The 22,189-nt window shown below is 43.6% G+C and overlaps 1 protein-coding gene across 1 annotated transcript in view; it reads left to right on the top strand.

Moving 5' to 3' along the window:
- STK39 (serine/threonine kinase 39) overlaps nucleotides 1-22,189 on the top strand; it is a 1,706,935-nt gene that overhangs the window by 1,343,989 nt on the left and 340,757 nt on the right. The window contains exon 15 of the mRNA XM_069225277.1: nucleotides 11,307-11,359. Within this exon, the coding sequence (XP_069081378.1) occupies nucleotides 11,307-11,359 (53 nt within the window). The remainder of the gene's footprint in view (nucleotides 1-11,306; nucleotides 11,360-22,189) is intronic.

Genomic DNA, 22,189 nt, shown 5'->3' with positions numbered 1-22,189 from the left:
ACTGTCTGAGTGGCAGACCAAGCAGCTCGGACCAATACTGGTCATGCTAGGTATAGCATGAGAGCAGCATTGTCTGGAGTCTATGCTGGTGTTCATCAGGTATATTGTTTTTTTTCCTCCCGTCCCCGGCCTGCTTGAGATTTGTGGCAGCCACCACTGGGAAAGTGGTGCCAAATAACTTACTTTTCTGTTATCAGTTTATTTTCTTCAAATCACTGATTTTCTTTATAAATGTTTATATGTATAGTGTCATGTGTAAGAAATCTTAGGCATGGCATATTGCTACTGGTTCTTGGTTTGAGTTTCTGGAGCATAGAAACTCGTCTTCATGTGCTATGAAATATGAGTCTGCTTACCATTTCCTTTGTGAGAAAAAAATTAATGGACAGCAGAAAGTTTCTTCTGCTACCAAGTTTTGGAGTAGACAGATTTGTTCCATGGAAAACAGAAGAGCCACTCCATTTAAATATCCTCTAGTTGGCAGCAGCTTCTAAAATGTGTGTGCAATGCATTTTTCAAACTAACAGTTGGATAAATGCGGCAAGTAAAATTGTCAAAAAAGTTATGTGAGAAGGCCCCCACTTGTCTTCCTGGAGTTAATGGTAGAATAATATTTTAAAGTGTCAGGTATGTTTGGCTTTACATATTTTTTCCTGGAATGTTTGTGCTTGGGAAATTTGAAATTTATGTACTCTGTATTTTGCACAGGTCAGACATCAGATTCCGGCAGACTTCTCTGTTCAGTTTCATTGAAGCTGGAAAAATTTCTCTCCCGTTTGAGACCGGAGATACCTCTCAAAGCATTGAGATAATCATAAGTAAAACTCATGATCCATCTGAAATTAGTCCAAAAATTAATTTACTCAGTGTTAGACTTTTCATCCTTGGCGTGGTTTCCCCTAACTTTTTGCCTCTGTATACCAGGTTGTTGATGTGTGCTGGCCTCTGTTTTTGCTGTTTGTGTTACTCTGGGCACTTTAGCATTGCTATCCAGTGCTAAAGTACAAGTGCTCCTGCATAAAATGTGTATGTAATTGTCTTTCCATGATTGGCATATTTGATTTACTGGTAAGTACCTAATACAGTGCACTAGAGGTGCCCAGGGCCTGTAAATCAAATGCTACTAGTGGGCCTGCAGCCCTGGTTGTGCCACCCACATGAGTAGCCCTGTAAACATGACTCAGACCTGCCACTGCAGTGTCTGTGTGTGCAGTTTTAAACTGCCAATTCGACTTGGCAAGTGTACTCACTTGCCAGGCCTTATCCTTCCCTTTTCTTACATGTAAGACACCCCTAAGGTAGGCCCTAGGTAGCCCCATGGGCAGGGTGCAGTGCATGTTTAAGGTAGGACATATACTAATGTGTTTTATATGTCCTGACAATGAAATACTGCCAAATTTGGTTTTCACTGTTGCAAGACCTATCTCTCTCCTAGGTTAACTTGGGGGCTACCTTTAAAAATGATTAAAGCGCAGATTCCCTTTGGGAGCAGATAGACATATGGAGTTTGGGTTCTCTGAGCTCACAATCTGAAAATACACCTTTTAGTAAAGTTGGTTTTAAGATTGTGTGTTTGAAAATACCACTTTTAGAAAGTTGGCATTTTCCTACTTAAACCATTCTGTGACTCTGCCTGTTTGTGGATTCCCTGTCTGGGTCAGTTTGACAGTTGGGCTGTTTGCACCTCTCTCTAGACAGTGACACAAAGGGAGCTGAGGTGTAGCCTGCATATCCTGATGAGACATCTGTGCTAGGAGGGAGGGGAGGAGTGGTCACTTACACCTGAAAGGGCTGTGCCTGCCCTCACACAATGCAGTCTCCAACCCCCTGGTGTGTGTCTGGGGCCTGGCCTGGGCAAGGCAGGATTTCACAAACAAGAGACACTTTCCTTTGAAGTTAGCTTACTTCAAAGGGCAATATGGTTATAAGAAGGGCACCCAAAACCACAGCATTTAGATCACTTCTGGAAATCAATAGGAGCCTTTGCCTGGAGAAGAGCTGAAGAGCTGAGGAGAAGTGCTGCTCTGCCTGAGACTGTGCTTTGTGGAGCTATCCTGAAGTTGCTGCTTCTACCTGTGCAAGGGAACAAAGACTGGACTTTGTGTTGCCTTCCTGCTTGTGAAGAAATCTCCAAGGGCTTGTCGTGAGCTTGCCTCCTGTTGTTGAAGTCTCAGGGTCATCAAAGACTTCTCCTGCCAGCACCTGGACTCTCTACTGAGACTCCTGTGCAGCCAAGTGGTGCCCTATCTAAGTCCTGGGGCCTTGAAAGGTGAAGCTGGCAGGCCAAGACTGAAAATCCACGCATAGACCGCCATGTGGGGAAAATATCGACACACCTTCCAAGAGGTGGCTGAAAAACGACACCGGCTTTGCGGCAGAAATCGATGCTCCACTAGCATCGCGGCTGGAAAATCGACGCACGTAGCTGGAAGAACGGCGGAGGCTGATAACGTTGCAACCCACATTGCACGGTTTTGCTGATACCGTACGGCAGGATTTTTGACGCAAACCTTGCTGGGCACGGAAAACAACTCAACACCTGCACGGATCTGAGTGCTGCCCGGATCGATGCATTGCTCCCCTGTGGGGAGGAAAAACGATGCACACTGACCAGACCGGAGAAGGAGAAACGACTCACGGTGTCGCTTGCGGGTGAGAAATTGACTCACCGCTTACCTTTTTCAACGCACACTCGCCCGTGCATGTTATTTTGATGCCACCTAGGTACTTTTCAACACTAATAGTGTTTTACTTGCACTCTGAAGGTTAAGCCTGCCTGCTCGTGCCAAGCTACCAAGGGAGTGAGCGAGAGTTAGCTGTGGGTGATTCTCCTTTACCCTGACCAGAGTGAGGGTCCTTGCTTGGACAGGGGGTAACCTGATTGCCAACCAAAGACCTCATTTCTAACACTCAGCATAGCCAGTGGCTCTTCCCGCTGACCTGGAATGCATTTGGTTAATATACACAATTAAAAATTCAATTAGCGCCTAGACACTAAACAGCCACAGATAATAATGTACTATTGAGCATCAGATTAGATACCTCACCAGAAGTTTTACATACACATACAAAGCGAGCTCCACATACCTCAGAACGGGGGAAACTGCTTTTTCAACACAGGCAAGCCACGTGTGCAGTTACTACACAAGCAGAACCATGCTTGCCTGAACCAAGCATGTACCTTAACCACGCATATGCACAGTTGAGGCACTACACATATGCGTGGTTAAGGCACATGCATGGTGTGATGAACAGCGGGGATAGGAACAAGAAGGAAGCTCCGGATGGGGGCTGGTAAGTGGGGGTGGTTTGGGGGGTGGGGTAATTTTGAGGACAGTGTGGGGTCAGATGGCTCAGGGCAGGGGGGTAGGGGCAGTTTTTGGGGGAAGTTTTACGGCTCAGAGCAAGGGGGTTGGGGTTGTTTTCTGACAGGGGTCCGTTTTAGAGATCAGGGTGGGGCGAGAGCAGGGTCGTTTAAAGGGCAGGGTGGGGTTGGAGGGCTCAGGGCAGGGGAAGGGGCAGTTTCCAGCAGTAGGGGTCGGTTTTAGGGCACACAATGGGAGGGCTGGGTTTGGGGGATTTATTTGCAGGGGGCAGGGTTATAGGCGTCATAGCTGATGGGGAGGGAAAGGGGTAGCTTTAAGGGCTGGGGAGGAGTAGTTTGCAGGGCTGGGGTATCAGGCCATAAGGTATTAGAGCAAAGGGCGGGGGCTGTGGTGTCCAATTTACCATGCATATTCCTTTAGAAAACATGCTTTTACAACAAAATTCATTGTAAAGGCATGCGTGGTAAAGATGCGGTCGTAGTTCAGACGCGTTGTTGAGGCATGCGTATTTTAGGCCTTCGTGGTTGTATCATACAACACTCCTAACTAGGGTGGGCATTTCTCTAAGTTGTGATAAGCAGACACAGAACGTAAGACAATTCTGATTGTTTCCGCTGGGTATGTATCTTCCTGCCTTCTTCGATTAAACAAAAGTCTGAATACTCTGCTGGTCAAGTGTTTGTCACTACATGTAGTATAGAAATACTTGGAAGGAGGAATACTGGTGGGTTATCAATCACTGTGGAGGCTAAGCAGTATAAGTATCCCAATGGTAAATGCAATAAGTTACCAATACTGCTCAGCCTCTGACAGTAAATGAAAGCAAATCTTTTAGCAGGGGAGCAGCGTGTGGTTCCTGCGTGCTACAGTGCCAAGTGGACCCTTCATGCAGGTGCCACACACACAATATCCTGCTGGGGACGTTACTTTGAGGAGCAGTTCCAGGGGCCGATTCAATGTTTTTACCTTAAAGTAATTACAGTTGAGACATTTACATTGTCATTCCCCTCACTGTGCTTATACTTCTATATCTGCTCCTCTGGTAAAACAACATGGAAAATATTTCTTTGTTCAAACGTACATAGAAATTTAACCCATCCCTGCTCCTAACTTGCCTGCACATCATTCAAAAACATACCAAACAAAAGGGGTAGCTCTTATGACCCTAAAAGAACCTGGGCTTAACTTCATACTTTTAAAAGGGGTTCTCTTTGGGGATAAATTAACCAAGTAAACGTATCGCTACAATAATATTATTGTATTGGATGCTACATTATTTACCTTGATAACGCACATACATCTTCACCAACAACCATCATAACATATTAAATACTGGACACGAAATCACAAGTGTGTGTTGATTACATCCACAGACTTTTTAATAATTCATCCTATACAAATCATTAATACATTTTCTCAAATGTCCATACACCCTATCCTCCTTGTAGTTGCATTACATTGTCAGGTGTCGACTTTCTCTTATAATGTGATACAACCTATGGGAAGCATAGCCACACTACCATAGCCACAGAGGTATATCTGTCTCCCAAACAATGGTTCTATCCTTGTTTGCTTTGTCAGTAGGTGGCACTGCTCCTGTACTTGAATGTCAATGCGTTTTGGCCTTTAGATACTGGCCTTTTCAGGACTACAAAAGGGTCATTCGTTGACACATACATCCATACACTACAATAACTGGTAAGCATTAACACATCAATTTAAAACCCATTTTCCAACAAAGGAATCACACAGCACATGTGATCTTGGAACATTCCAATGTGTATTGACTAGAACCTCCTGTGATCAAGGTCTCTCTCCCCCCCACCAAGACTTCTAATTGCCAACACACCAGCTGGTGGAGACAGACCCCTTTGGCAAATACTTGTCTTACACAAAGTCTATATCCAATTCACCTATTAATTTTATAGTGAGGCAGTCCAACTATATTGTCTTATCTTATGTGGATTGTTAGAGCGCATGGCTACCATGAGGCTTCCCCGCGCTGTGTGAGCAACCACTAACAGGCCTGTTCCCATGTACCTCAGCTAGTTGGTGAAAAGGCAGGTTTTGAGGAGTCTCGATAAGAAAACAAGGCTGCAGGCATGCTGGAAAAAACCTAACCAGTCCACCTACTCACACCTTTGTATTTGTAAAACATATTGGTCCCATGACTGACAAGCTCCTACTCAGAGTTGTGCTTGAGTTGAGTAGGAATCACCCTGTCTGTGAGCGACCGCTAAAGGTGGTCCAAACATGCTAGACGTAATGAAGTAGCCCACATTTTTGATTTTTTTATGAAATGACTATCAGAATGCAAGACATGCTGATGTTATTTCATTGAAAATTGAAAGTGAACTGAGCTGACCTGCTTGTTTTACTTTCACTGAATTGGTGCTTAGGGGCATATCTCAGTTTTAATTTGTATGAGGGAGATAAAACTGGAAAGGGAGAATCTTCTCTTTCTGATGACATGTGTCCCTAGTGGATCCTCCCTTGGGAATTACCACAGGAGGGTGATTACCAAGCAGGGATTAACCCACTAGATACCAGAGATGATGATTGGGGGCAGGGAGCAGCCCCTCTGTGCCTGGACATGGCCAGTGCTCCCTCCAACCCAGGCCTCGTTAGTCTTTCTCCCCCCTTGGAGAGTGGATGGGGTTGCTCACCCCAGTTATCCCCCAGGATGGCAAAAGCCAACTAGTCCCCCTTTGAAAATTGTTTTCGCCCCAGGGAGGTGGTGGTCCTCTTGGCAATTTATTAGAGAGGAGGAGGGTCTGATCGCTCCACCTCTGTTTTTTAATCTAAAGCTTCAGGTAGGTGGCTGTCTCTGGGGCCTAAAAAGGCATACGGAGGGGGCCTCGCAGCCCTCTTCTTATATTTCCATTGTGGACTGGCCTCGGGAAGGTGGTGGTCACTGGGCCCCCATGGGCACATATTGGCCATGGGGCGGGAGGCACATGAGCCCCCTCCCCATTATACAACTTTACATATGCCCTCAGGACCGGGCCCTCCTGGGGGCTCAAATTCAAACAAGCGTGAGAGACCGTGGTTTTTGTTAAAAAAATTGCACAGATTTGAAGATCCTTTTGCTGCAAATCTTTTGCAAAAAAAGGCTTTTTGGCCCAGGCGGGGTCTCTCGGGGACCCCAGCATCAGGCCTAGGGGGTCAGGGTGCTCCTACTGCGTGTGCTCCCTTTTCTTTATTTTTTACTTTGTTTTAGGGCTCGAGTCCAAAAATGTCTGCCAACACTTCCTGGTTGAAGTGCTGGCAGCCAAATCAGATCTCAGAATGAGGTCTGTGAAATCCGCGAAGGATCCTTTGTCCCAAGATATCTATATTTATTTTTCTTTTAATAACTCTAAAACTACTGAATTAATTTACACCAAATCATAAAAAAAGAATCTTTCTGGACCAAAAGCTAGCTTTTTGCAAAATTTGGTGTAATTCAGTCCTGCAGTTCGAGCTCTTATTGTGTCCAAAAGCCCCTATGGAAATTGCCTGGAATAAAAAGCGTTTTGAGATCCTCCTATTTCTCGGCCATGCACAGTTTTCTTACCAATATTTTATTGCAAATGTTGCAGTGATAATATCAAAGATGCTATAGACAATGTCATCAATGATATAATATGTGGAGTAATTAGCTGTGCATGGCGAATGCACTAGTTATAGTTACCTTAGGGCTGCTGAATTTCTATGGTTTTGTACAAGCAAATTCAAAACTATAACGTCTCTGTAACCTTTGTTTTTTTCTGTTAATTTCTATGGTAAAGTAATTTTAATTACTATACGTTAATCCAGCCACTGCTGCACATGTCCTTCAGCCTTTGGCTGTGCGCAGTATGGGTTTGCCACAGGGTCTGTTTCTGTCAGTGGAATTTCTACGGTTTTGCGTGTGTAAAATCTGAACCTAACTATAATGTCCCTGTAACCTTTTATTTTTTAGTGAATTTCTAAGGTTTTTAAAATTCTATTTCCTAACTATAACGTCCCTGTAACATTTGTTTTTTTCAGCGATTGCCACTAGGTAGTTATAGGTAGGACCTTTTGCTAATAACTGTGGTGCTGTTTGATGAATCTTCACAACATTTTTCAAGAAAATATGATGCTCACTTCAGCTGCTGTCTGGAAAGTTTTGGGATGATCCTTCAAGTGGGGGCCCAGAAAAAGGGGTGTTTTAAAAACGCTTTTTCCCCCATTCATTTTTCCCTAAGGATTTGTAAGTGGGAAAAGTAGGCCCAGACATTGGGTCCCGTGCTCACTGTGCCACTTGGTTCAAGCTAGCCTGGCTGATGAAGGTGAGATACTCTGAAACCGGTCTCAGGATGCTAGTTTCCGGTCCAGGGAGGACCTCGCCTGGCAGTTTCGGCTGGACTGTTCCCATGGGGAACAGGGTCAAGATTGATTTGCATATGGCTGGGTCTAAACTGGGGTGGCACCTTGAGCAAAAGGAGGATGGATTAAACCCAGATCTGTGACTGGGGTGAGTGAAAAGTTTCAGCACTCTGTCCATCATCCTTTTGTGTTGCTAAAGTTGCCGTAAGTGGAAAGGGTATGCCCAAACGTGGGTCCTGTGCTCACTTTGCCACTGAATTGAAGCTAGCCTGGCTGATGAATGGTAATACCCTGAAACTGGTCCCAGGATGCTTGTTTCCAGTGCGGGGAGGACCTGGCCTGGCAGTTTGGGCTGGACTGTTCTCATGGGGAACAGGATCAAGACTGATTTGCATATGGCTGGGTCCAAACTGGGGTGGCATGGTGGGCAAGCGAACAATGGAATAAACCCAGATCTGTGACTAGAGGCGAGTGTTTGAAAAGTTTCAGCACTCCGTCCGTCATTTTCTTGTGTTGCTATAGTAGCACTCCAAGATCGTCCATGAGTTTCACACCTATTTCCATCACAAACTGGAAGTAGGTTAAAAAAATAAATAAATAAATAATAGTCTTCCTCTTAAAAAAAATGCCACAACTGTGGTATCAAAAATGTTTATTTATTCCGCTTTGCCTTTAGTTGATGCCAAGTTTGGGGAAAAGAAGCAGACACTTCCTTGTGCAACATGTTTTTCTATTTTTTCTGAAAATGGGAAATATATTTTAGCTATTTTCTCAGTTCCCTCCATGGTATACTCTGGGTACCCTTAGGATCCCTATGAGGCTGGGAAAAACAGATGCAAATTTGGCACAGATACCTTATGTGGAAAGGGTGTAGCGCAAAGTACCCCACATAGCCAAAAAAGGGCTCAGCACTGGGGTGGAAAAGCCAAAGCAATTAAAGGGTTAATTTCAATGGCAATGTCACAAATGGCAAATGTGTCCCTTGTATGGCTTTCAGGTTGGTAACCCCTGGATCCGTTATATATGGGCTACTACCCTGTTCCTGGAAACTTCTGTTGCTAATGATATTTACAAGGGAGAGAGTGCAAACATATCTGGCCCAAAAACCTGTCTCTCCTTCCCCCTACCCTTTCTTTGTAAGGGCTGTATGTGTTAGGTTAATATCAACAGCACATAAACCCATTGGCCCTTTTTTATATTTTTGTTTAAATCTGTGATTTAAGTCTAATGTCAACAGCAGTATCATGGATGATGTCATCAGTGATGTCATCACAGAAATAATTTGAGATTTATAATGATGTCATCAATTATGTCATGTAACATGTCTTGAATGATGTCACTTAAGGTCATAAGCAATGCATGACAGGCATGAATTATAGTTAGTTAACCTAACCATAATGGCCAAATTTGAGTGGTTTCTAAAGTACGATCAGTAACAAAAACTTCTGTTAACTAGGGTTCTTTACATCTTCCTGTTGATGCCTACAGTTATGCTGTTTGTTGGCAATTATCATTTTTTGTGTGTTATTCACCCAGCTTTTTGCCTTCACTACCCTGTCTTTTGCTGACTTGTTTTTTTTTTGGTTTTATGGCTCTGCACCCTTTACTCCTTCTAAACAGTGTTAAAGTGTTTGTTCTCTCCCGTTCAAACATGATAAAATTAGTATACACCTAATTGCCACAATTAATTCAATTATAGGTCCCTATAAATGGTACTAAATTCACCCAGGGCCTGTAAATTAAATGCTACAAGTAGACTGCACCACTCATTATGCCATCCACTAACGTAACACTGTAAAACATGTCTCAGGTCTGCCACTGCAGCCTGTAGTGCAGTTGTAAAACTGACATTTTGACCTGTCAAAATAAACCTTTTTCCAAGCCTCAAAATTCCTTTTAATACTTATTTGTTACTCCTAAGGTATCCAACCCTCCAGGGGGAGGGGTTCTTGTAGATCTTGCCATAGGATTTGCAAATTCAGTTTTGCAGAATCTGCCTATGGCAAGCATGTCAATGCAGCTTGCAATGGATTTCTGACCCATTTCTCATGAAGCTTGTGCCCCCTAGCCATGAGCTGTGAATCTAAGAGCCTGGACCAGTCGGCGCAAACCTATCCCGGAGTCTGCAAATCCTGTGTCAAAACTGGCATTTTTAATTTTAGGGGGCATCCTTTTGAGACTTCCCACAGTGTTAAGGTGTGGTCACACTATTCCCTTATGTGGTATTTCTTTTCTTTCGAACGAAAAACACACAATGAGATTTTGACCCTCTACCTTGCAGTTTACATGCAGTTCCTTGAGGCAGGTTAGTATCTCACTGTAGTATGTTAGATGGATTGTAACATGAGTCGCAAATAACAAAAGTATCTCTGAGCAAAAGCAGTAACCCACTGAGCTATCGCAGAGTGTTACACGTTGCGCTTTACAGCAGGCACATTAACCCTCTGTGCGACATTATGAGTCAAAAATGTGACTACGCATATCCCATCTCTCTCCAGCAAAGGCTTTACCACCAAAGTTGTCTTACCTTTATTATTGTTCCCTGAAAATTGCCGTACACACAAAGATCTCTGCAGTTGGTGCCTGAATCCTATATTTAAAAAAAAAAAAAAATCTTTAGTGATCCACTAAGTAAGTCAGGACAGACTTACTGCCTCGTGCCTTTCTTGCCAATTTCTTTGTGGTAGATTTTTTAAATAAATAAATAAGCAGGTCCACTGTCAGACTCCGGTTTTCATGACCCCCTTCCCTCCGGAATCCAACCCCCTTTCTGTCTGCCACACCTTGACCACGAATTTTCCGATTTCAGCACTGATTGGGCCCCTACATGTGTACAGACATATATATATATATATATATATATATATATATATATATGTATATATATATATATATATATATACATACATACATATATATATATATATATAGAGAGAGAGAGAGAGAGAGAGAGAAATAAAGCACTGAGTTCTGTGTCTGGCCTTAAGATTGTTGATGTTTCTAGCACAATTCTAGTACTGTTGCTGTATTTTCTAGTCGACACAGGACCCTTAGATTATTTGTATTGCCTTTTTATGCGTGCCAGAAACCCTGTTCGTCCAGCTGCACATTGACCGTGCATGTGAATGTAAATTTATAGCAGGATATAAATTAAGACTGCATATGTAGAACAAGAAATGATAATCAGGATTAAGTGACCTATATGCACAAACATGTTTGTTACGAATTTTACGAGTTTAATCCATGCACACAGTTTTGCTAAAATCAGATTATATCGTAGATATAAAATATTGAGCGTGATGCTGCAATCTAATTTTGTGAACAGATTTTGAATGCAATTTGCATTTATGTTTGTACATCACGAAGCGAGAAAAAAAATAGAAAATGGACGCCCTCTTCTGTGTGTTAATTAAAATATAACGACATTGCCTTTACAATACTGGCCCTTCCTGTCTTTTAAAGCTCGCTATTAATGCATCTGTAACGTCCTTTTGTTTATGATTTTATCTATTCAGAATACAGCCCCACAGACCATATCATAAAATGCTAGTTACATATTTTTACTGCAACATGTTTAAAAGTTGAGCACATTTAGCCATAATAAGCCATACTTCATTAGGTTTTAATGTTTGCGTTCAATCGTTTCAGGAACTCGAGAAAGGAACTTAATGACATTCGATTTGAATTTACACCGGGAAGAGGTAAGTTTTAATTGAAATGAATCTTTTATGGCTTTAGAAATAGAAAAGAGGGCCGCGTTAGCTATATGGCCAGTAAAATGCACTTTCAAGTTTTTCTAACAAACAACGAATATGTGCGAAATAATTTGGGATTGGAGTCTTCACAAAACTGCTGCTGTTCACTCCATTAATTAAGACATGGGATTTACTGAGGACATTATTCAAACAATGCATCTCATGGGAGGACATCTGACTACATGCGCACATTTGCACTCCGTATATCAAACAAAAAGCGACTTGTCCTGCCTCCCTTGTGTGTTTTTTATTTTTATTTACTTTGGTCGGCTAAAACCACAGTGCTTGCATTGCTTTTGCCAGCGATCTGCTGTGTTTCCTAACACTGCAGGCTGGGCAGAGCGCTGAACAGATGTGGCCCAGTATCTGCTGCCAGTCATATTTAGTTAAGTATTTACGGTGATTTGTGAGCCCAGTGAAATCAGAGCTTGTCTCTACGAGTGAAGCCATTCATATTCCCTTTTGATAATCCAGGTTCAGAATAGTGCAGTTCAGTGGAGCTCTGAAAGGAGAGAGAGCCGTGCCAATGATGTTGAACATCAAGCGGTCCGGGAAAATGTGCTGTAAAAGCAGCTTTTCACTACTCATGGCCTGGCTTTCATAGAACAAAATTCGCCTTAGGATGTGCACAGTAATCTGGATAGAGCTATGCGCCCTAATTCAATTAAGTAAAAGGGCCCCTTCAGTTGGCTGGTAAAAAGCAGCCATTTTTGGTGCAGAAAAGTGTCCAACTTAACCTATTGATAGTTCCATCTTCACTCCAGCTGCTCCTTTAGGTCAAGCTGCATATGCATTATTTGCCTGCAGAGGACATGCCACTATGTTATGTCATGTAATGTAATGTTATGTTATGTATGTTATAGGGATTTGTATAGCATGCTTATCACCCGAGGGGTATCCAGGTGCTGGAGAAGATGAGTAAGCTGGTCGGGCTCCTAGTAGAATAGCCAGGTTTTCAGCTTCTTGTGAAGCTCAAGTAGTGATTGGAAGGTCCTGATGTGGTGTAGAAGGTTGTTCCAGTTTCTGGAGGTGATATAGGAGAAGGAGCGTCTCTCTGATTTGCTCTTTTGGATGCAGGGTATTTGCGCAAGCCTGAGTGTGGCTAAGCGCAATTGCCTGGTGTGTTGGTGGAAGTTGAGGCCGTGGTTGAGGTAGGCAGGTCCGACTTTGCAAAGGCCTTTTTATGTGTGGGTGAGCAGTTTAAATTGCTATTGCTTCTCCGGTGTAGCTCTCTGAGGCAGGGCATGATGTGTGTTCTGCCTGGAATGTTCAGGATGAGTCTGGAGGCGGATTCCTGGGTGGTTTGGAGTCTTTGTATGAGTTGCTTTATAATGCCGGCATAGAATGTGTTGCTGTTATCTAGTCTGCTGGTGATGAGGACCTGGGTGACTGTGTATCTGATGTCAGTGGGAAACCATTGGAATATTTTGTGGTGCATACGTAGGATGAAGAAGCAGGAGGCGGGATGGTCAGTCATTGTGAGTCTGTCGTTCCAGATGATGGTGAGGTTTTTTGGTGTGGTCAGTGGGGTCCCAGTTCTGTTGGCCACCAGGAGAAGTCCTAAGGAGTGCTCTTGTTCCAGAAGACCAGGACCTCTGTTTTATGTGTGTTGAGTTTAAGGCAGGTCTGTTTCATCCAGTTTGCTATGTTTGAGAGGCAGTTGATGAAGTGGGTCCTGGTGGTGTGGTTATTTTTTGTGAGGGAGAAGATGAGCTGGGTGTCGTCTGCATAGGAGACAACGTTAATTCTGTGGGATCATATAACATGGGTGAGCAGCGCCATGTAGACGTTGAAGTAGATGGGGCTCAGCAATGATTTTTGAGGGCCCGCAGATGAGGTTCTTGAGTTTGGAAGTGTAGGGCCAAGAGCCTGCCTTGCTGGGTCCCATTGGAGAGAAAGGATGCAAGCTATCCCAGGGGATGTCCATGTACTCATGTGTTGAGGAGTCTTGTGATGAGGGTGCTGTGGTAGACGCTGTTGAAGGCTGCGGAGAGGTCAAGTAATATGAATGCTTCAGTTTCCCCATTGTCCTTGATGGTGTTGATGTTAGCCATTGCTGTGCCGAAGGAGAGTTCTATGCTCTGATTCCTGAGGAATTCCTGAGGAATGCAGACTGCAGGATGTCTAGTAGGTGGTGTTGTTCAAGATGGTTGGAGAGTTGTTTGTTGATAGCTTTCTCCACAATGGATGGGAAGTGCCAGAGTTTGATGGGTCTGTAGTTGCAGAGATCTTTTGGGTCAGCTGTTGGTTTTTCCAGTAGAGCTGTGATTTTTGCATGTTTCTAGTTGCCCGGGAAAGTTCTACTCTGGATGGAGGTGTTAATGGTGGTGAGGTGGGAGCTGATCAGCGTTCCTCCTTGGTTGTAGTAATGGTGAGAGCAGGGGTCGGTTGAGGCCCTGGAGTAGATTGTCCTCATGATTTCATGGTGTCTTCTGGGGTGAGAAGATTCCAGTTAGTGATCTGTTGTCCCATTTGGTGGTAATGGGCAACTGGTTGAAGAGTTCTTATGTCTTGGGGGGGGCAAGTGTGTTTGCACCAGTAGTGATCCAGTTGTTGAAAGTTTTGATGTCGACATGCAGGTTGCTGGTGAGGTTTGGTTGGTGTGCATTGAGGGTGTTCGTGCAGTCTGTATCCTTTGTCTTGTTCCAGCAATGCCTATGGATGTTAGTAGTCTTGGCTATAAGGGGTTGGGGTGCGCCGATGAAGAAGTGGATGATGAAGTGGTCAGTCCAGGTGAGTGGAGTGAGATGGCTGATCTTGATTTTGTTGCTGGCTGTGAAGATGGGGTCAAGGGTGTGTTCTGTGTTGTGGGTAGGACCTTGGACTACCTGGGTGAGCCCTAGGATCTCAAGGTTTTCGAGTAAGACAGTGGTCGTCGATATGGAACTTGAGGTCGCCAAGTAAGATGAAGTCATTCGAGCTGATGGTAATGAAAGCAATGAAGTGCGGAGTAAAGGAGGATGGAGAAGGCACAAGACAGAGATGCAGAGAAGGAGCGTGAGGAGATTTGTGGAAGTGGTGCATTGGTCCGGGGGGCCGTTAGGCTAAGATGCCTTTGATGGTGGTGTGGTTGCCAGCCTGTAGTCGGAGGTGCATATGTTCCATGAAGTTTGTGTTCTCATCGTTGGAGGTGTGCAGGTAATTGAGTCCTTGTGGATGATGGCAAGTCCTCCTCTTGGCTTGTTTGATCTGTCCTGGCAGGAGATCTTTTAGCCTGCTGGAATGGTTGTGGCGGTGATGGATGCCAATGTGTGGTTTAGCTAGGTCTCTGACAGGAAGAGGATGTCTGGGGCCTGCACGTGGATGGTGTCCTAGATCTCAGTGGCATGTTAGCTGAGAGATGTAGTGTTCAGGAGCATGCACGCCAAATGGGACAATGCATGTGTGGTCTGTGGGGTTGCCATGTTGGTGCAGGTAAAGTGACAGTGACTGGATGAAAAAGGCCTTACCATGGATCAAAGTGAGGTGCAGAAGTAGCTGTTGTGGCAGCGACTGGTGATGAGAGCATGCATGTGTGGTGGTGGCATTCTGTTAAACCAGGGTCTGTGTCGAGAGAGGCTGTCCAAGTGTGGACAGATGCAGAAGAGCTTGCATTTGGAGTGCCTTCAGCACATCTATGGTGTGTCCACTTCGCAGTCGTGCAGCAGCAGCCATGAAATAGATCCTGGAAGAGCAGACTGCTAGGGGTGGAGGGCGGGGCTAGGTAGTGTCAGGGCAGAAGAAGCAGGAGAAGACACACGGGGAGGTGCAGATAAAGAGCAGGGCAGGTGGGAAAGTGTAGGAGGCAGGAAAGCACAAGAGGAACACGATGAGAGAGAGTTGAGATTTGAAAAAACTGACCCAAATAGAGAGAGTTGGGAGCGAAAAAACAAGCACCAAGAGGCACAAAGAGAAAGAGTGGAGGGTGAAAAAACAGACACAAGGACAAAGGCAAAGAAGTGAGCGAGAAATTAAAAACGACAAGGAGAATGGCACAAGAGTGACAGGTCAGAGGAAAGTGAGAGACAAGAAGGAACACAAGAATGAGAAGGGGCAGCGAGGCCGGGTCTGAAAATGCCTTAGACTTGTCGGAGGACCAGTCCAGGTAAGTGGACGCTGGGGTCTGGGCACATGGTCGATAGGGTTTTGCAGCGGCCACCATTAAGTAGGTCCTGGGAGATGGGGCATGGGGGAGAGGGTGGGGCTAATGAAGGGTGGCACACAAAAGATTGGAGAAGGCACATGATTGAGTGCAGATAAGGAGTGTGGGGAGGCAGGAAAGTGCTGGAGGAACCAGAGGAGAATGAGCACAAAGGAAAAGTGGGCACTATGAAAATGGGAAAAAGAAACACAAAGAGGGAGAGCGGAGAATGGACACAAAGAGGCACAAAGAGAGAGTGGAGAGTGAAAATGGGCACAAAGAGAGAGCGCGGATAGTGAAGAAATGGGCACAAAGAGAGAGAGAGAGAGGAGAGTGAAAAAACAGGCAAAAGGACGAAGGGAAAAGAGTGAGAGAGAGAGTGAAAAGGAGAAGGGCAGAAGAGTTAAGGGTGAGAGGAACAAGCAGAGAGTGGGAGAGAAGAAGGAGTGCAAGAGTGAGGCAGGGCCTCAAGTCATAAAGGCCAGGTTCAAAAGGGCCTTAGACTGGTTGAAGGACCAATCTAGGTAAGTGGAGCTGAGGTCTGGACACCATGGCTTGATGGGGAATGTAATTCTTCCCACTTATTCCCATTTATTATAGGATTGTAGCTCAATAGTAATCTGTTCTGTACCCAAATTTTATCAGCGATGTACCTAGAAGCACCAGTAATAGCACATTGGTTTTGACATCTTTGGCAGCATGGCTTCCTATTTCCATTTATAGCTGTGTTAAGATTGCTGATAAAATATGATAAAGTGGGGCACCAGAGCATGCTCAAAATGTTAGAACACTGTAATGTTGAGAGCTCCGCTGAGCTGCTCTCAACATGTCAATGTTTTAATCCAAAGCCTCTGTCTTTCTCCTTCCCCTGCCTCTTCAAATATATGGAGTGGGCAAGGTAAAGTGAAAGGCAGAGGCTGTGCTGTAGGGCACACCAGAGCCTTCTTTTTCCACCTGTTCTGCTGAGCTTCAACAAAGAGGGACTAAGGCTAAAGAATGCAAAGGCATTTCCCAGGTCTCAAACAAGGGTATACAAAAATGTTAACATAAGCATTTAACTTGAATGCAGCAAAACACGTGCAGATGCTAAAATAATCACAGCAGTTGAATAATAATAAGCAGAAAAGTGCAATATATCAACAATGAATATGTGTGCAATAAATATATATATTTATGCATGCACACAGCAAAGCTAGATAATTAAGAGATAAAAATGCATCACCATGGGGATAGAATCCAACATCATTCTTGTCCTTGCCAACGTCAAGCTGTGGAACACTGGACAGCTGAGATAGGAGGAATATTCTCCTATGGGACTCTGATTTTTAGACCAGTGCATCCACCATCAAAAATGAGTTCCTTTTGCCTCAGCGCCAAGTTTCCCTACCTTACAAACCTTAAACAAACCCAAGAGGAAGGTTCTGGTAACCTTACCCCTCCCTTCGAGTACGTTGTGAAATTCAAGCTCTGGCTGTACTTGGTCGGTGTTGAAAACACACAAAAGAATTGGCCAGATCCCAATATGCATTTCCGAGATAGAGCTGTACCCTACTCTGCTATAAACATTCTCATCCTGGTACACTCTTATCACCATTGTGCCCCCCATGATATGTTCCCTTCTCTGATGAGAAGAGTGAAAACACGTTCAATGTAGAAAACAAGCTGTGTGTGGAAAAATATCTGTGCCACCGATGTGACGGCATTTGAAGCTAAGCTAGGCACAAAATGGAGTCAGTGGTCACGATGGAATCAGTGGTTAAATACAGATAGCATTACACTCCACCCTTTGACCAGTGACTCTCATAACATACTGGTTTAAAAGTAACCCTTTTTGGTTTGAACATTGTAAGTAGGTTAGGTATGCATTGTACACAGCAACATAGCATTGTTATAATACAAATCACTACGAGTATTCCTCCTAAAATATTGTGTAATTGCCCAAAATCAGGTAACCATTTAAACCAGTCCCACCACCCTTTGTCAACATCTTTCACCAATTCATGTAAAGCGTTAATATGAGACTGGATAGATTTACAGTGGTCTGATAGGGTGAAGCAGCACATATCCTCAGACTCTGAGCATCCACGGTCATGCTTTAAGAGCAAGTAGTCAATGGCTGCCCTGTTTTGCAATGCAGCTTTCTAGGGCCTCGTATATCAAGGGGAAGTTCCTTAAAGGCGATGAATTTGTGATTGATGTTCTTAACCATCAAACATGCTAACTTGTTAATAACTTGAGTATTATAAACAACTAATCCTGGAACCCCTACTATTGAAATGCTTAAACTCACAAATTCAGATTTAGGTAATAACTAATTATCGGAGTCACAGTCTTTGCTTAATTGAACTGTTTCCCATTGATAGCGAGTATGTACAGAGTGAATTGGAAACATCGTGAGTCCTAACCGCGTAAAAGCACAAGGTCATCTGTTATATTGGCAGGAATGTATGTATAAGTGGTATTTCAATAAGAGAACAGCCACCCCACTGGTAGTTTGACATGTTTGATGTGGCTAGCAGCCATCACAATATGTTGGCAAGACATGCTATTGTCCATATTCTTATAAGTTTTATCATTTCCATGCTGACACAGTTCTCGTGGTTCCCACAGGATCTCTTGAGGAGGCGCTATTGTTGTCTCCAGACGCATTTGAGCACATTTTCCAATTTTGTGAGAATCACAAGTTAAGTTCTAGCAGACATCACCAGTAATAATATTGTAAGTAATCACATAGGTTAGGTTATCCCATTTCTCATCTGTTACTTCTTGGCAAAACCTGTGGTATTCATACATGGAGAAGTGTGACAACACGTCACTTTTTTGAACTTCTCCAGGAGTTGGTATGGTGACCAAGCACGTTGATATAACATCAACAGTACTTTTCATATTAGACATGCAGAAGTCCGATCTGTTGAGCACGTCTCGTACCAGATGGATCCAAACATTTTCGGTCAGGTGCAGTAAAGGTGTCAACCTGCGTGGTCGGACAATAAATTTTGAGCTGGGGGCTTTCGGTCTCTCCTGACCCAACACTCACACACCCAAAAGGAGAACAAGTAGAACAGATAGCACAAAGACACCTCGTAGTATGATCTGTGAAAGTATGATCATTCTAGCAAATACAATTTATCCCCTGGTATATAGTCCCATTTCTCGTGTCCTGGTTTCATGACTAAGAGGACATTGTCTTTGCCCTTTGCTATGATTTCTGCTGGTTCAGGAGGACGATTTGGGGATCCTACCCACATCTTAGCACCACGGTTTTTGTCTGTTGAGCCAAAACCTCCCTCCCCATGCACTGTACGAAGGGCTGGGCCAATTCCTTTTTTCACTATTCCTCCATACACTGGAATGATTAAAATTTGAGCAATTCTATTTCCAGGTTGTATTATCAGGTCAGTATCTCCACAATTCTAAAAGAATAGTTTTTGATTCTCCTTGGTAGTCTGCATTGATCACTCCTCCCAAGACCTGAATACCTTTAAGTGCCATCCAGATCTGGGAGTAATCACCCGAAATGCTCCAGGGGAATATGTATTCCAACACCTGTTTCAAGAAGTGCCATGTCTCTTGGTTTCAATTGGTAGGTTTTTAAGGCATGTAGCTCAGGACCTGCAGATTCTGATGTGGTTCATTAAGGAGCCAAGGCTCCTGATTTTATTTCCCAATAGATAATTTTGTTGGTTGCTTCATGGGGTTGTAGCTTTAGCCATGGGGTCAACATTCGCATTAAAGGGGTCTCTGCAACAGCCCAATTATCTGTTATTAAAAATGTGCATGGCTTTATTTAAATGCTCTCTCCAGTCTCTCAAAGTTCCAACTGATAATTTTCGTAATTGGGCTTTCAGAAAAACGTTCATTCTCTTAATCAGTCCTGTAACTTGTGGATAATATGGAAAATGATAAATCCACTCAATATTGTGTTGTGAGCAATAATCTTGCAGAAATTTTCCTTTGAAATGGGACCCATTGTCACTCTGGACTTGGAGTGAGAGTCCGGAATACAACATTAACAAGTCCAGAGTTTTTGATGGTATTAAACTGAGTACCAACAGAGGGAGGGGAGGTCCCTGTTACCCCACTGGATTAGGGACAATAACAAAGCAAAAAATCAAAATATCCAACAGGGATAAATCTATACCAAGTATCTAAGCAAAAAACTCAATTTTTTACTGAGTAATAATTTCTTCATTACAAATAAATCAATTCAATCATAGGGTCCACAAAACGGCGGAGCTCTCATTTCTAGCTATAGACGGCCGGCAACTTCTTGTTAATAAGCATTAGCTCAGCTGCATTCTCGTTTAAAATTACTGCTTGTGCTTCCAATGAATTTTCCAAGCTAAGGCACTGTCTTCATTGTCCTGAGGAAGCCGTAGTTGATAAGGCCGAAACGCGTCGACTATATCGTACTAAGGAGTGACTGTTGGAATTCTTGAAACATTTGGACTGAATAATTTGGGAGTGGATCGGACTTTTATTTCAGTGATTGACTGTCCTCACTGGAACAGGATACTTTCCTCCCACAACTGTCACTACCTGGAATGTTGACTGCTTGCCACCCGATGGTTACGCAGCTTTTATTTTATGTATCACGGTGCTTGTTTGTATTGTTAGGGTTGTTTTGGATTTGTTTATAATTTGATTTTGTGTATTACTTTTTTAGGTGTACAGGTGTTTTGTGGACACTATGATTGAATTGATTTATTTGTAATAAAGAAATTATTACTCAGTAAAAAATTGAGTTTTTTGCTTAGATACTTGGTATAGATTTATCCCTGTTGGATATTTTGATTTTTTGCTTCAGTATTAAACTCAGTGGCATGTTTGCAAGAAATGGCAATCAGGTAACCACAATAAATGCCCACTACTGTGCAAGCTTATTGACACCCGCAACTAGTCGGTAGTGGCTCAATGTAATCAATCTGCCATATCTGCCCCAGCAACTTCCCTCTCCCCAACTGACCTTTGACAGTTTGCGGGACAGATCTCTGTTGTGTGTGTTGACAAATAGGACACTGCATGATCACAGTTTTGATCAAATATAGGGGAATGTTCATCCCTATAATCTCTGTCCACCTGTTAGTGGCCTTCTCTTCAAGTTGTCCACATTTTTGGTGTGCCCACTTAGCCACCCCCACCAAATCAGAATCCTGTATCGCCACTTCTGCCTCTTGAGATTTTGGCTTTGTTTTCTGCAAGGGAATTAAACCATCATTCTAGTGATACACAGTAATCGTACTTTGCGCTAGCATTTCCCAAATTTCTTACCACAATTCTTTGCCCCACACCTTCTTGGAATGTATTTGCCAGTTATGTGCATACCATGTGGGAAGCCAGGTGGCTAACCTATTGGTGGTAGACCAAGAATCAGTATAAATATGACAGATCCCAGGCAATTCTTGTTTCAGTGCCTGATATACAGGATACAATTCGGCAGATTGACTACTCTTCTCTTCTCCTGTAGTGGATAGCAACTTCTTTGTGACTGGGTTATATGGCACTGCCTTTTGGTCCCTTCATACTTGGCTGAACCATGTGTATACCATACATGCTTCCTATCCTCAGAGGACAAGGATTAAAATGGCTCACCCCACCTCACTGGTGACTCTTTTATCTCTGGTACCTCCTGCACCCTCTCATCATCCTGCACAGAGGCCTGTCCTACCTGTTCATGCAGAGCTGCTGTCCCTGCTGGTCCCACTCGGGCCTTGTCCTGTATGTACCACTTCCACCAAATTATACTAGCCTCTTGTACATGTCCTAGTCTGTGAGTTTTATGTGAACTCATCACCCACTGCATTATTGGAATCTGAGGTCTCAGAATCACATTATGACCCAGGGCCAGTTGCTCAGTCTCCTCTAGAGCCCAGTAACATGCAAGTAACTGTTTGTTAAAGGGAGTATGTCACTCTCTACCATCTGGTAGGTTTTTGGTCCAGAAACCCAGGGGAACCCTATTTCTTCCCTGTTTTTGCCACATTCTCCAATTTGCAGATTGCCCCTGAACGGGTACATGTAACTCAATGTCTCCTTCCTGTACTGGCCATAAGTCTAAAGCCTGCTGAATTGCCTCCGTTGCCAAGTCAAATGCACACTGCTGCTGCTCGCCTCATTCACACTCATGTTTCTTTCTTGTCACTCTGTACAAAGGGTCCAAAATCTGACTCAAGTGAGGGATATGCCGAATCAAAAAACAAAAAGTCCAATGAATTGCTGAGTCTCCTACTTATTACGGGGAGTAGGAAATTGTAATATGTTTTGTTTTGCCTGCGGCAACACCTCTCTATGTTTCTGATTCCACAGGATTCCTAGAAACGTCACATTTTGAGAGGGACATTGTTAGAAATGGGGTTTTTGGTTGGCAGATAGGTTGCCCTCTGTCCAAGCAAGAACCCTCACTCTAGTCAGGGTAAGTCACACACAATCCAAAATCAGCCTGTGCTCACCCTCCGGTAGCTTGGCACGAGCAGTCAGGCTTAACTTAGAAGGCAATGTGTAAAGCATTTGTGCAATAAATCATACAACACCATAGTATAACACCACAAAAATACACCACACAGTGTTTAGAAAAATATAGAATATTTATCTGGATAATTGTAGGTCAAAACGATCAAAGATGCAATACGAATTTGTAAAGATATCACTGAAAAGTG

The sequence above is a fragment of the Pleurodeles waltl genome, chromosome 3_1 (assembly GCF_031143425.1).
Source record: "Pleurodeles waltl isolate 20211129_DDA chromosome 3_1, aPleWal1.hap1.20221129, whole genome shotgun sequence".
Taxonomy (NCBI): Eukaryota; Metazoa; Chordata; class Amphibia; order Caudata; family Salamandridae; genus Pleurodeles; species Pleurodeles waltl.
This window is presented reverse-complemented; position numbering and strand designations above follow the sequence as displayed.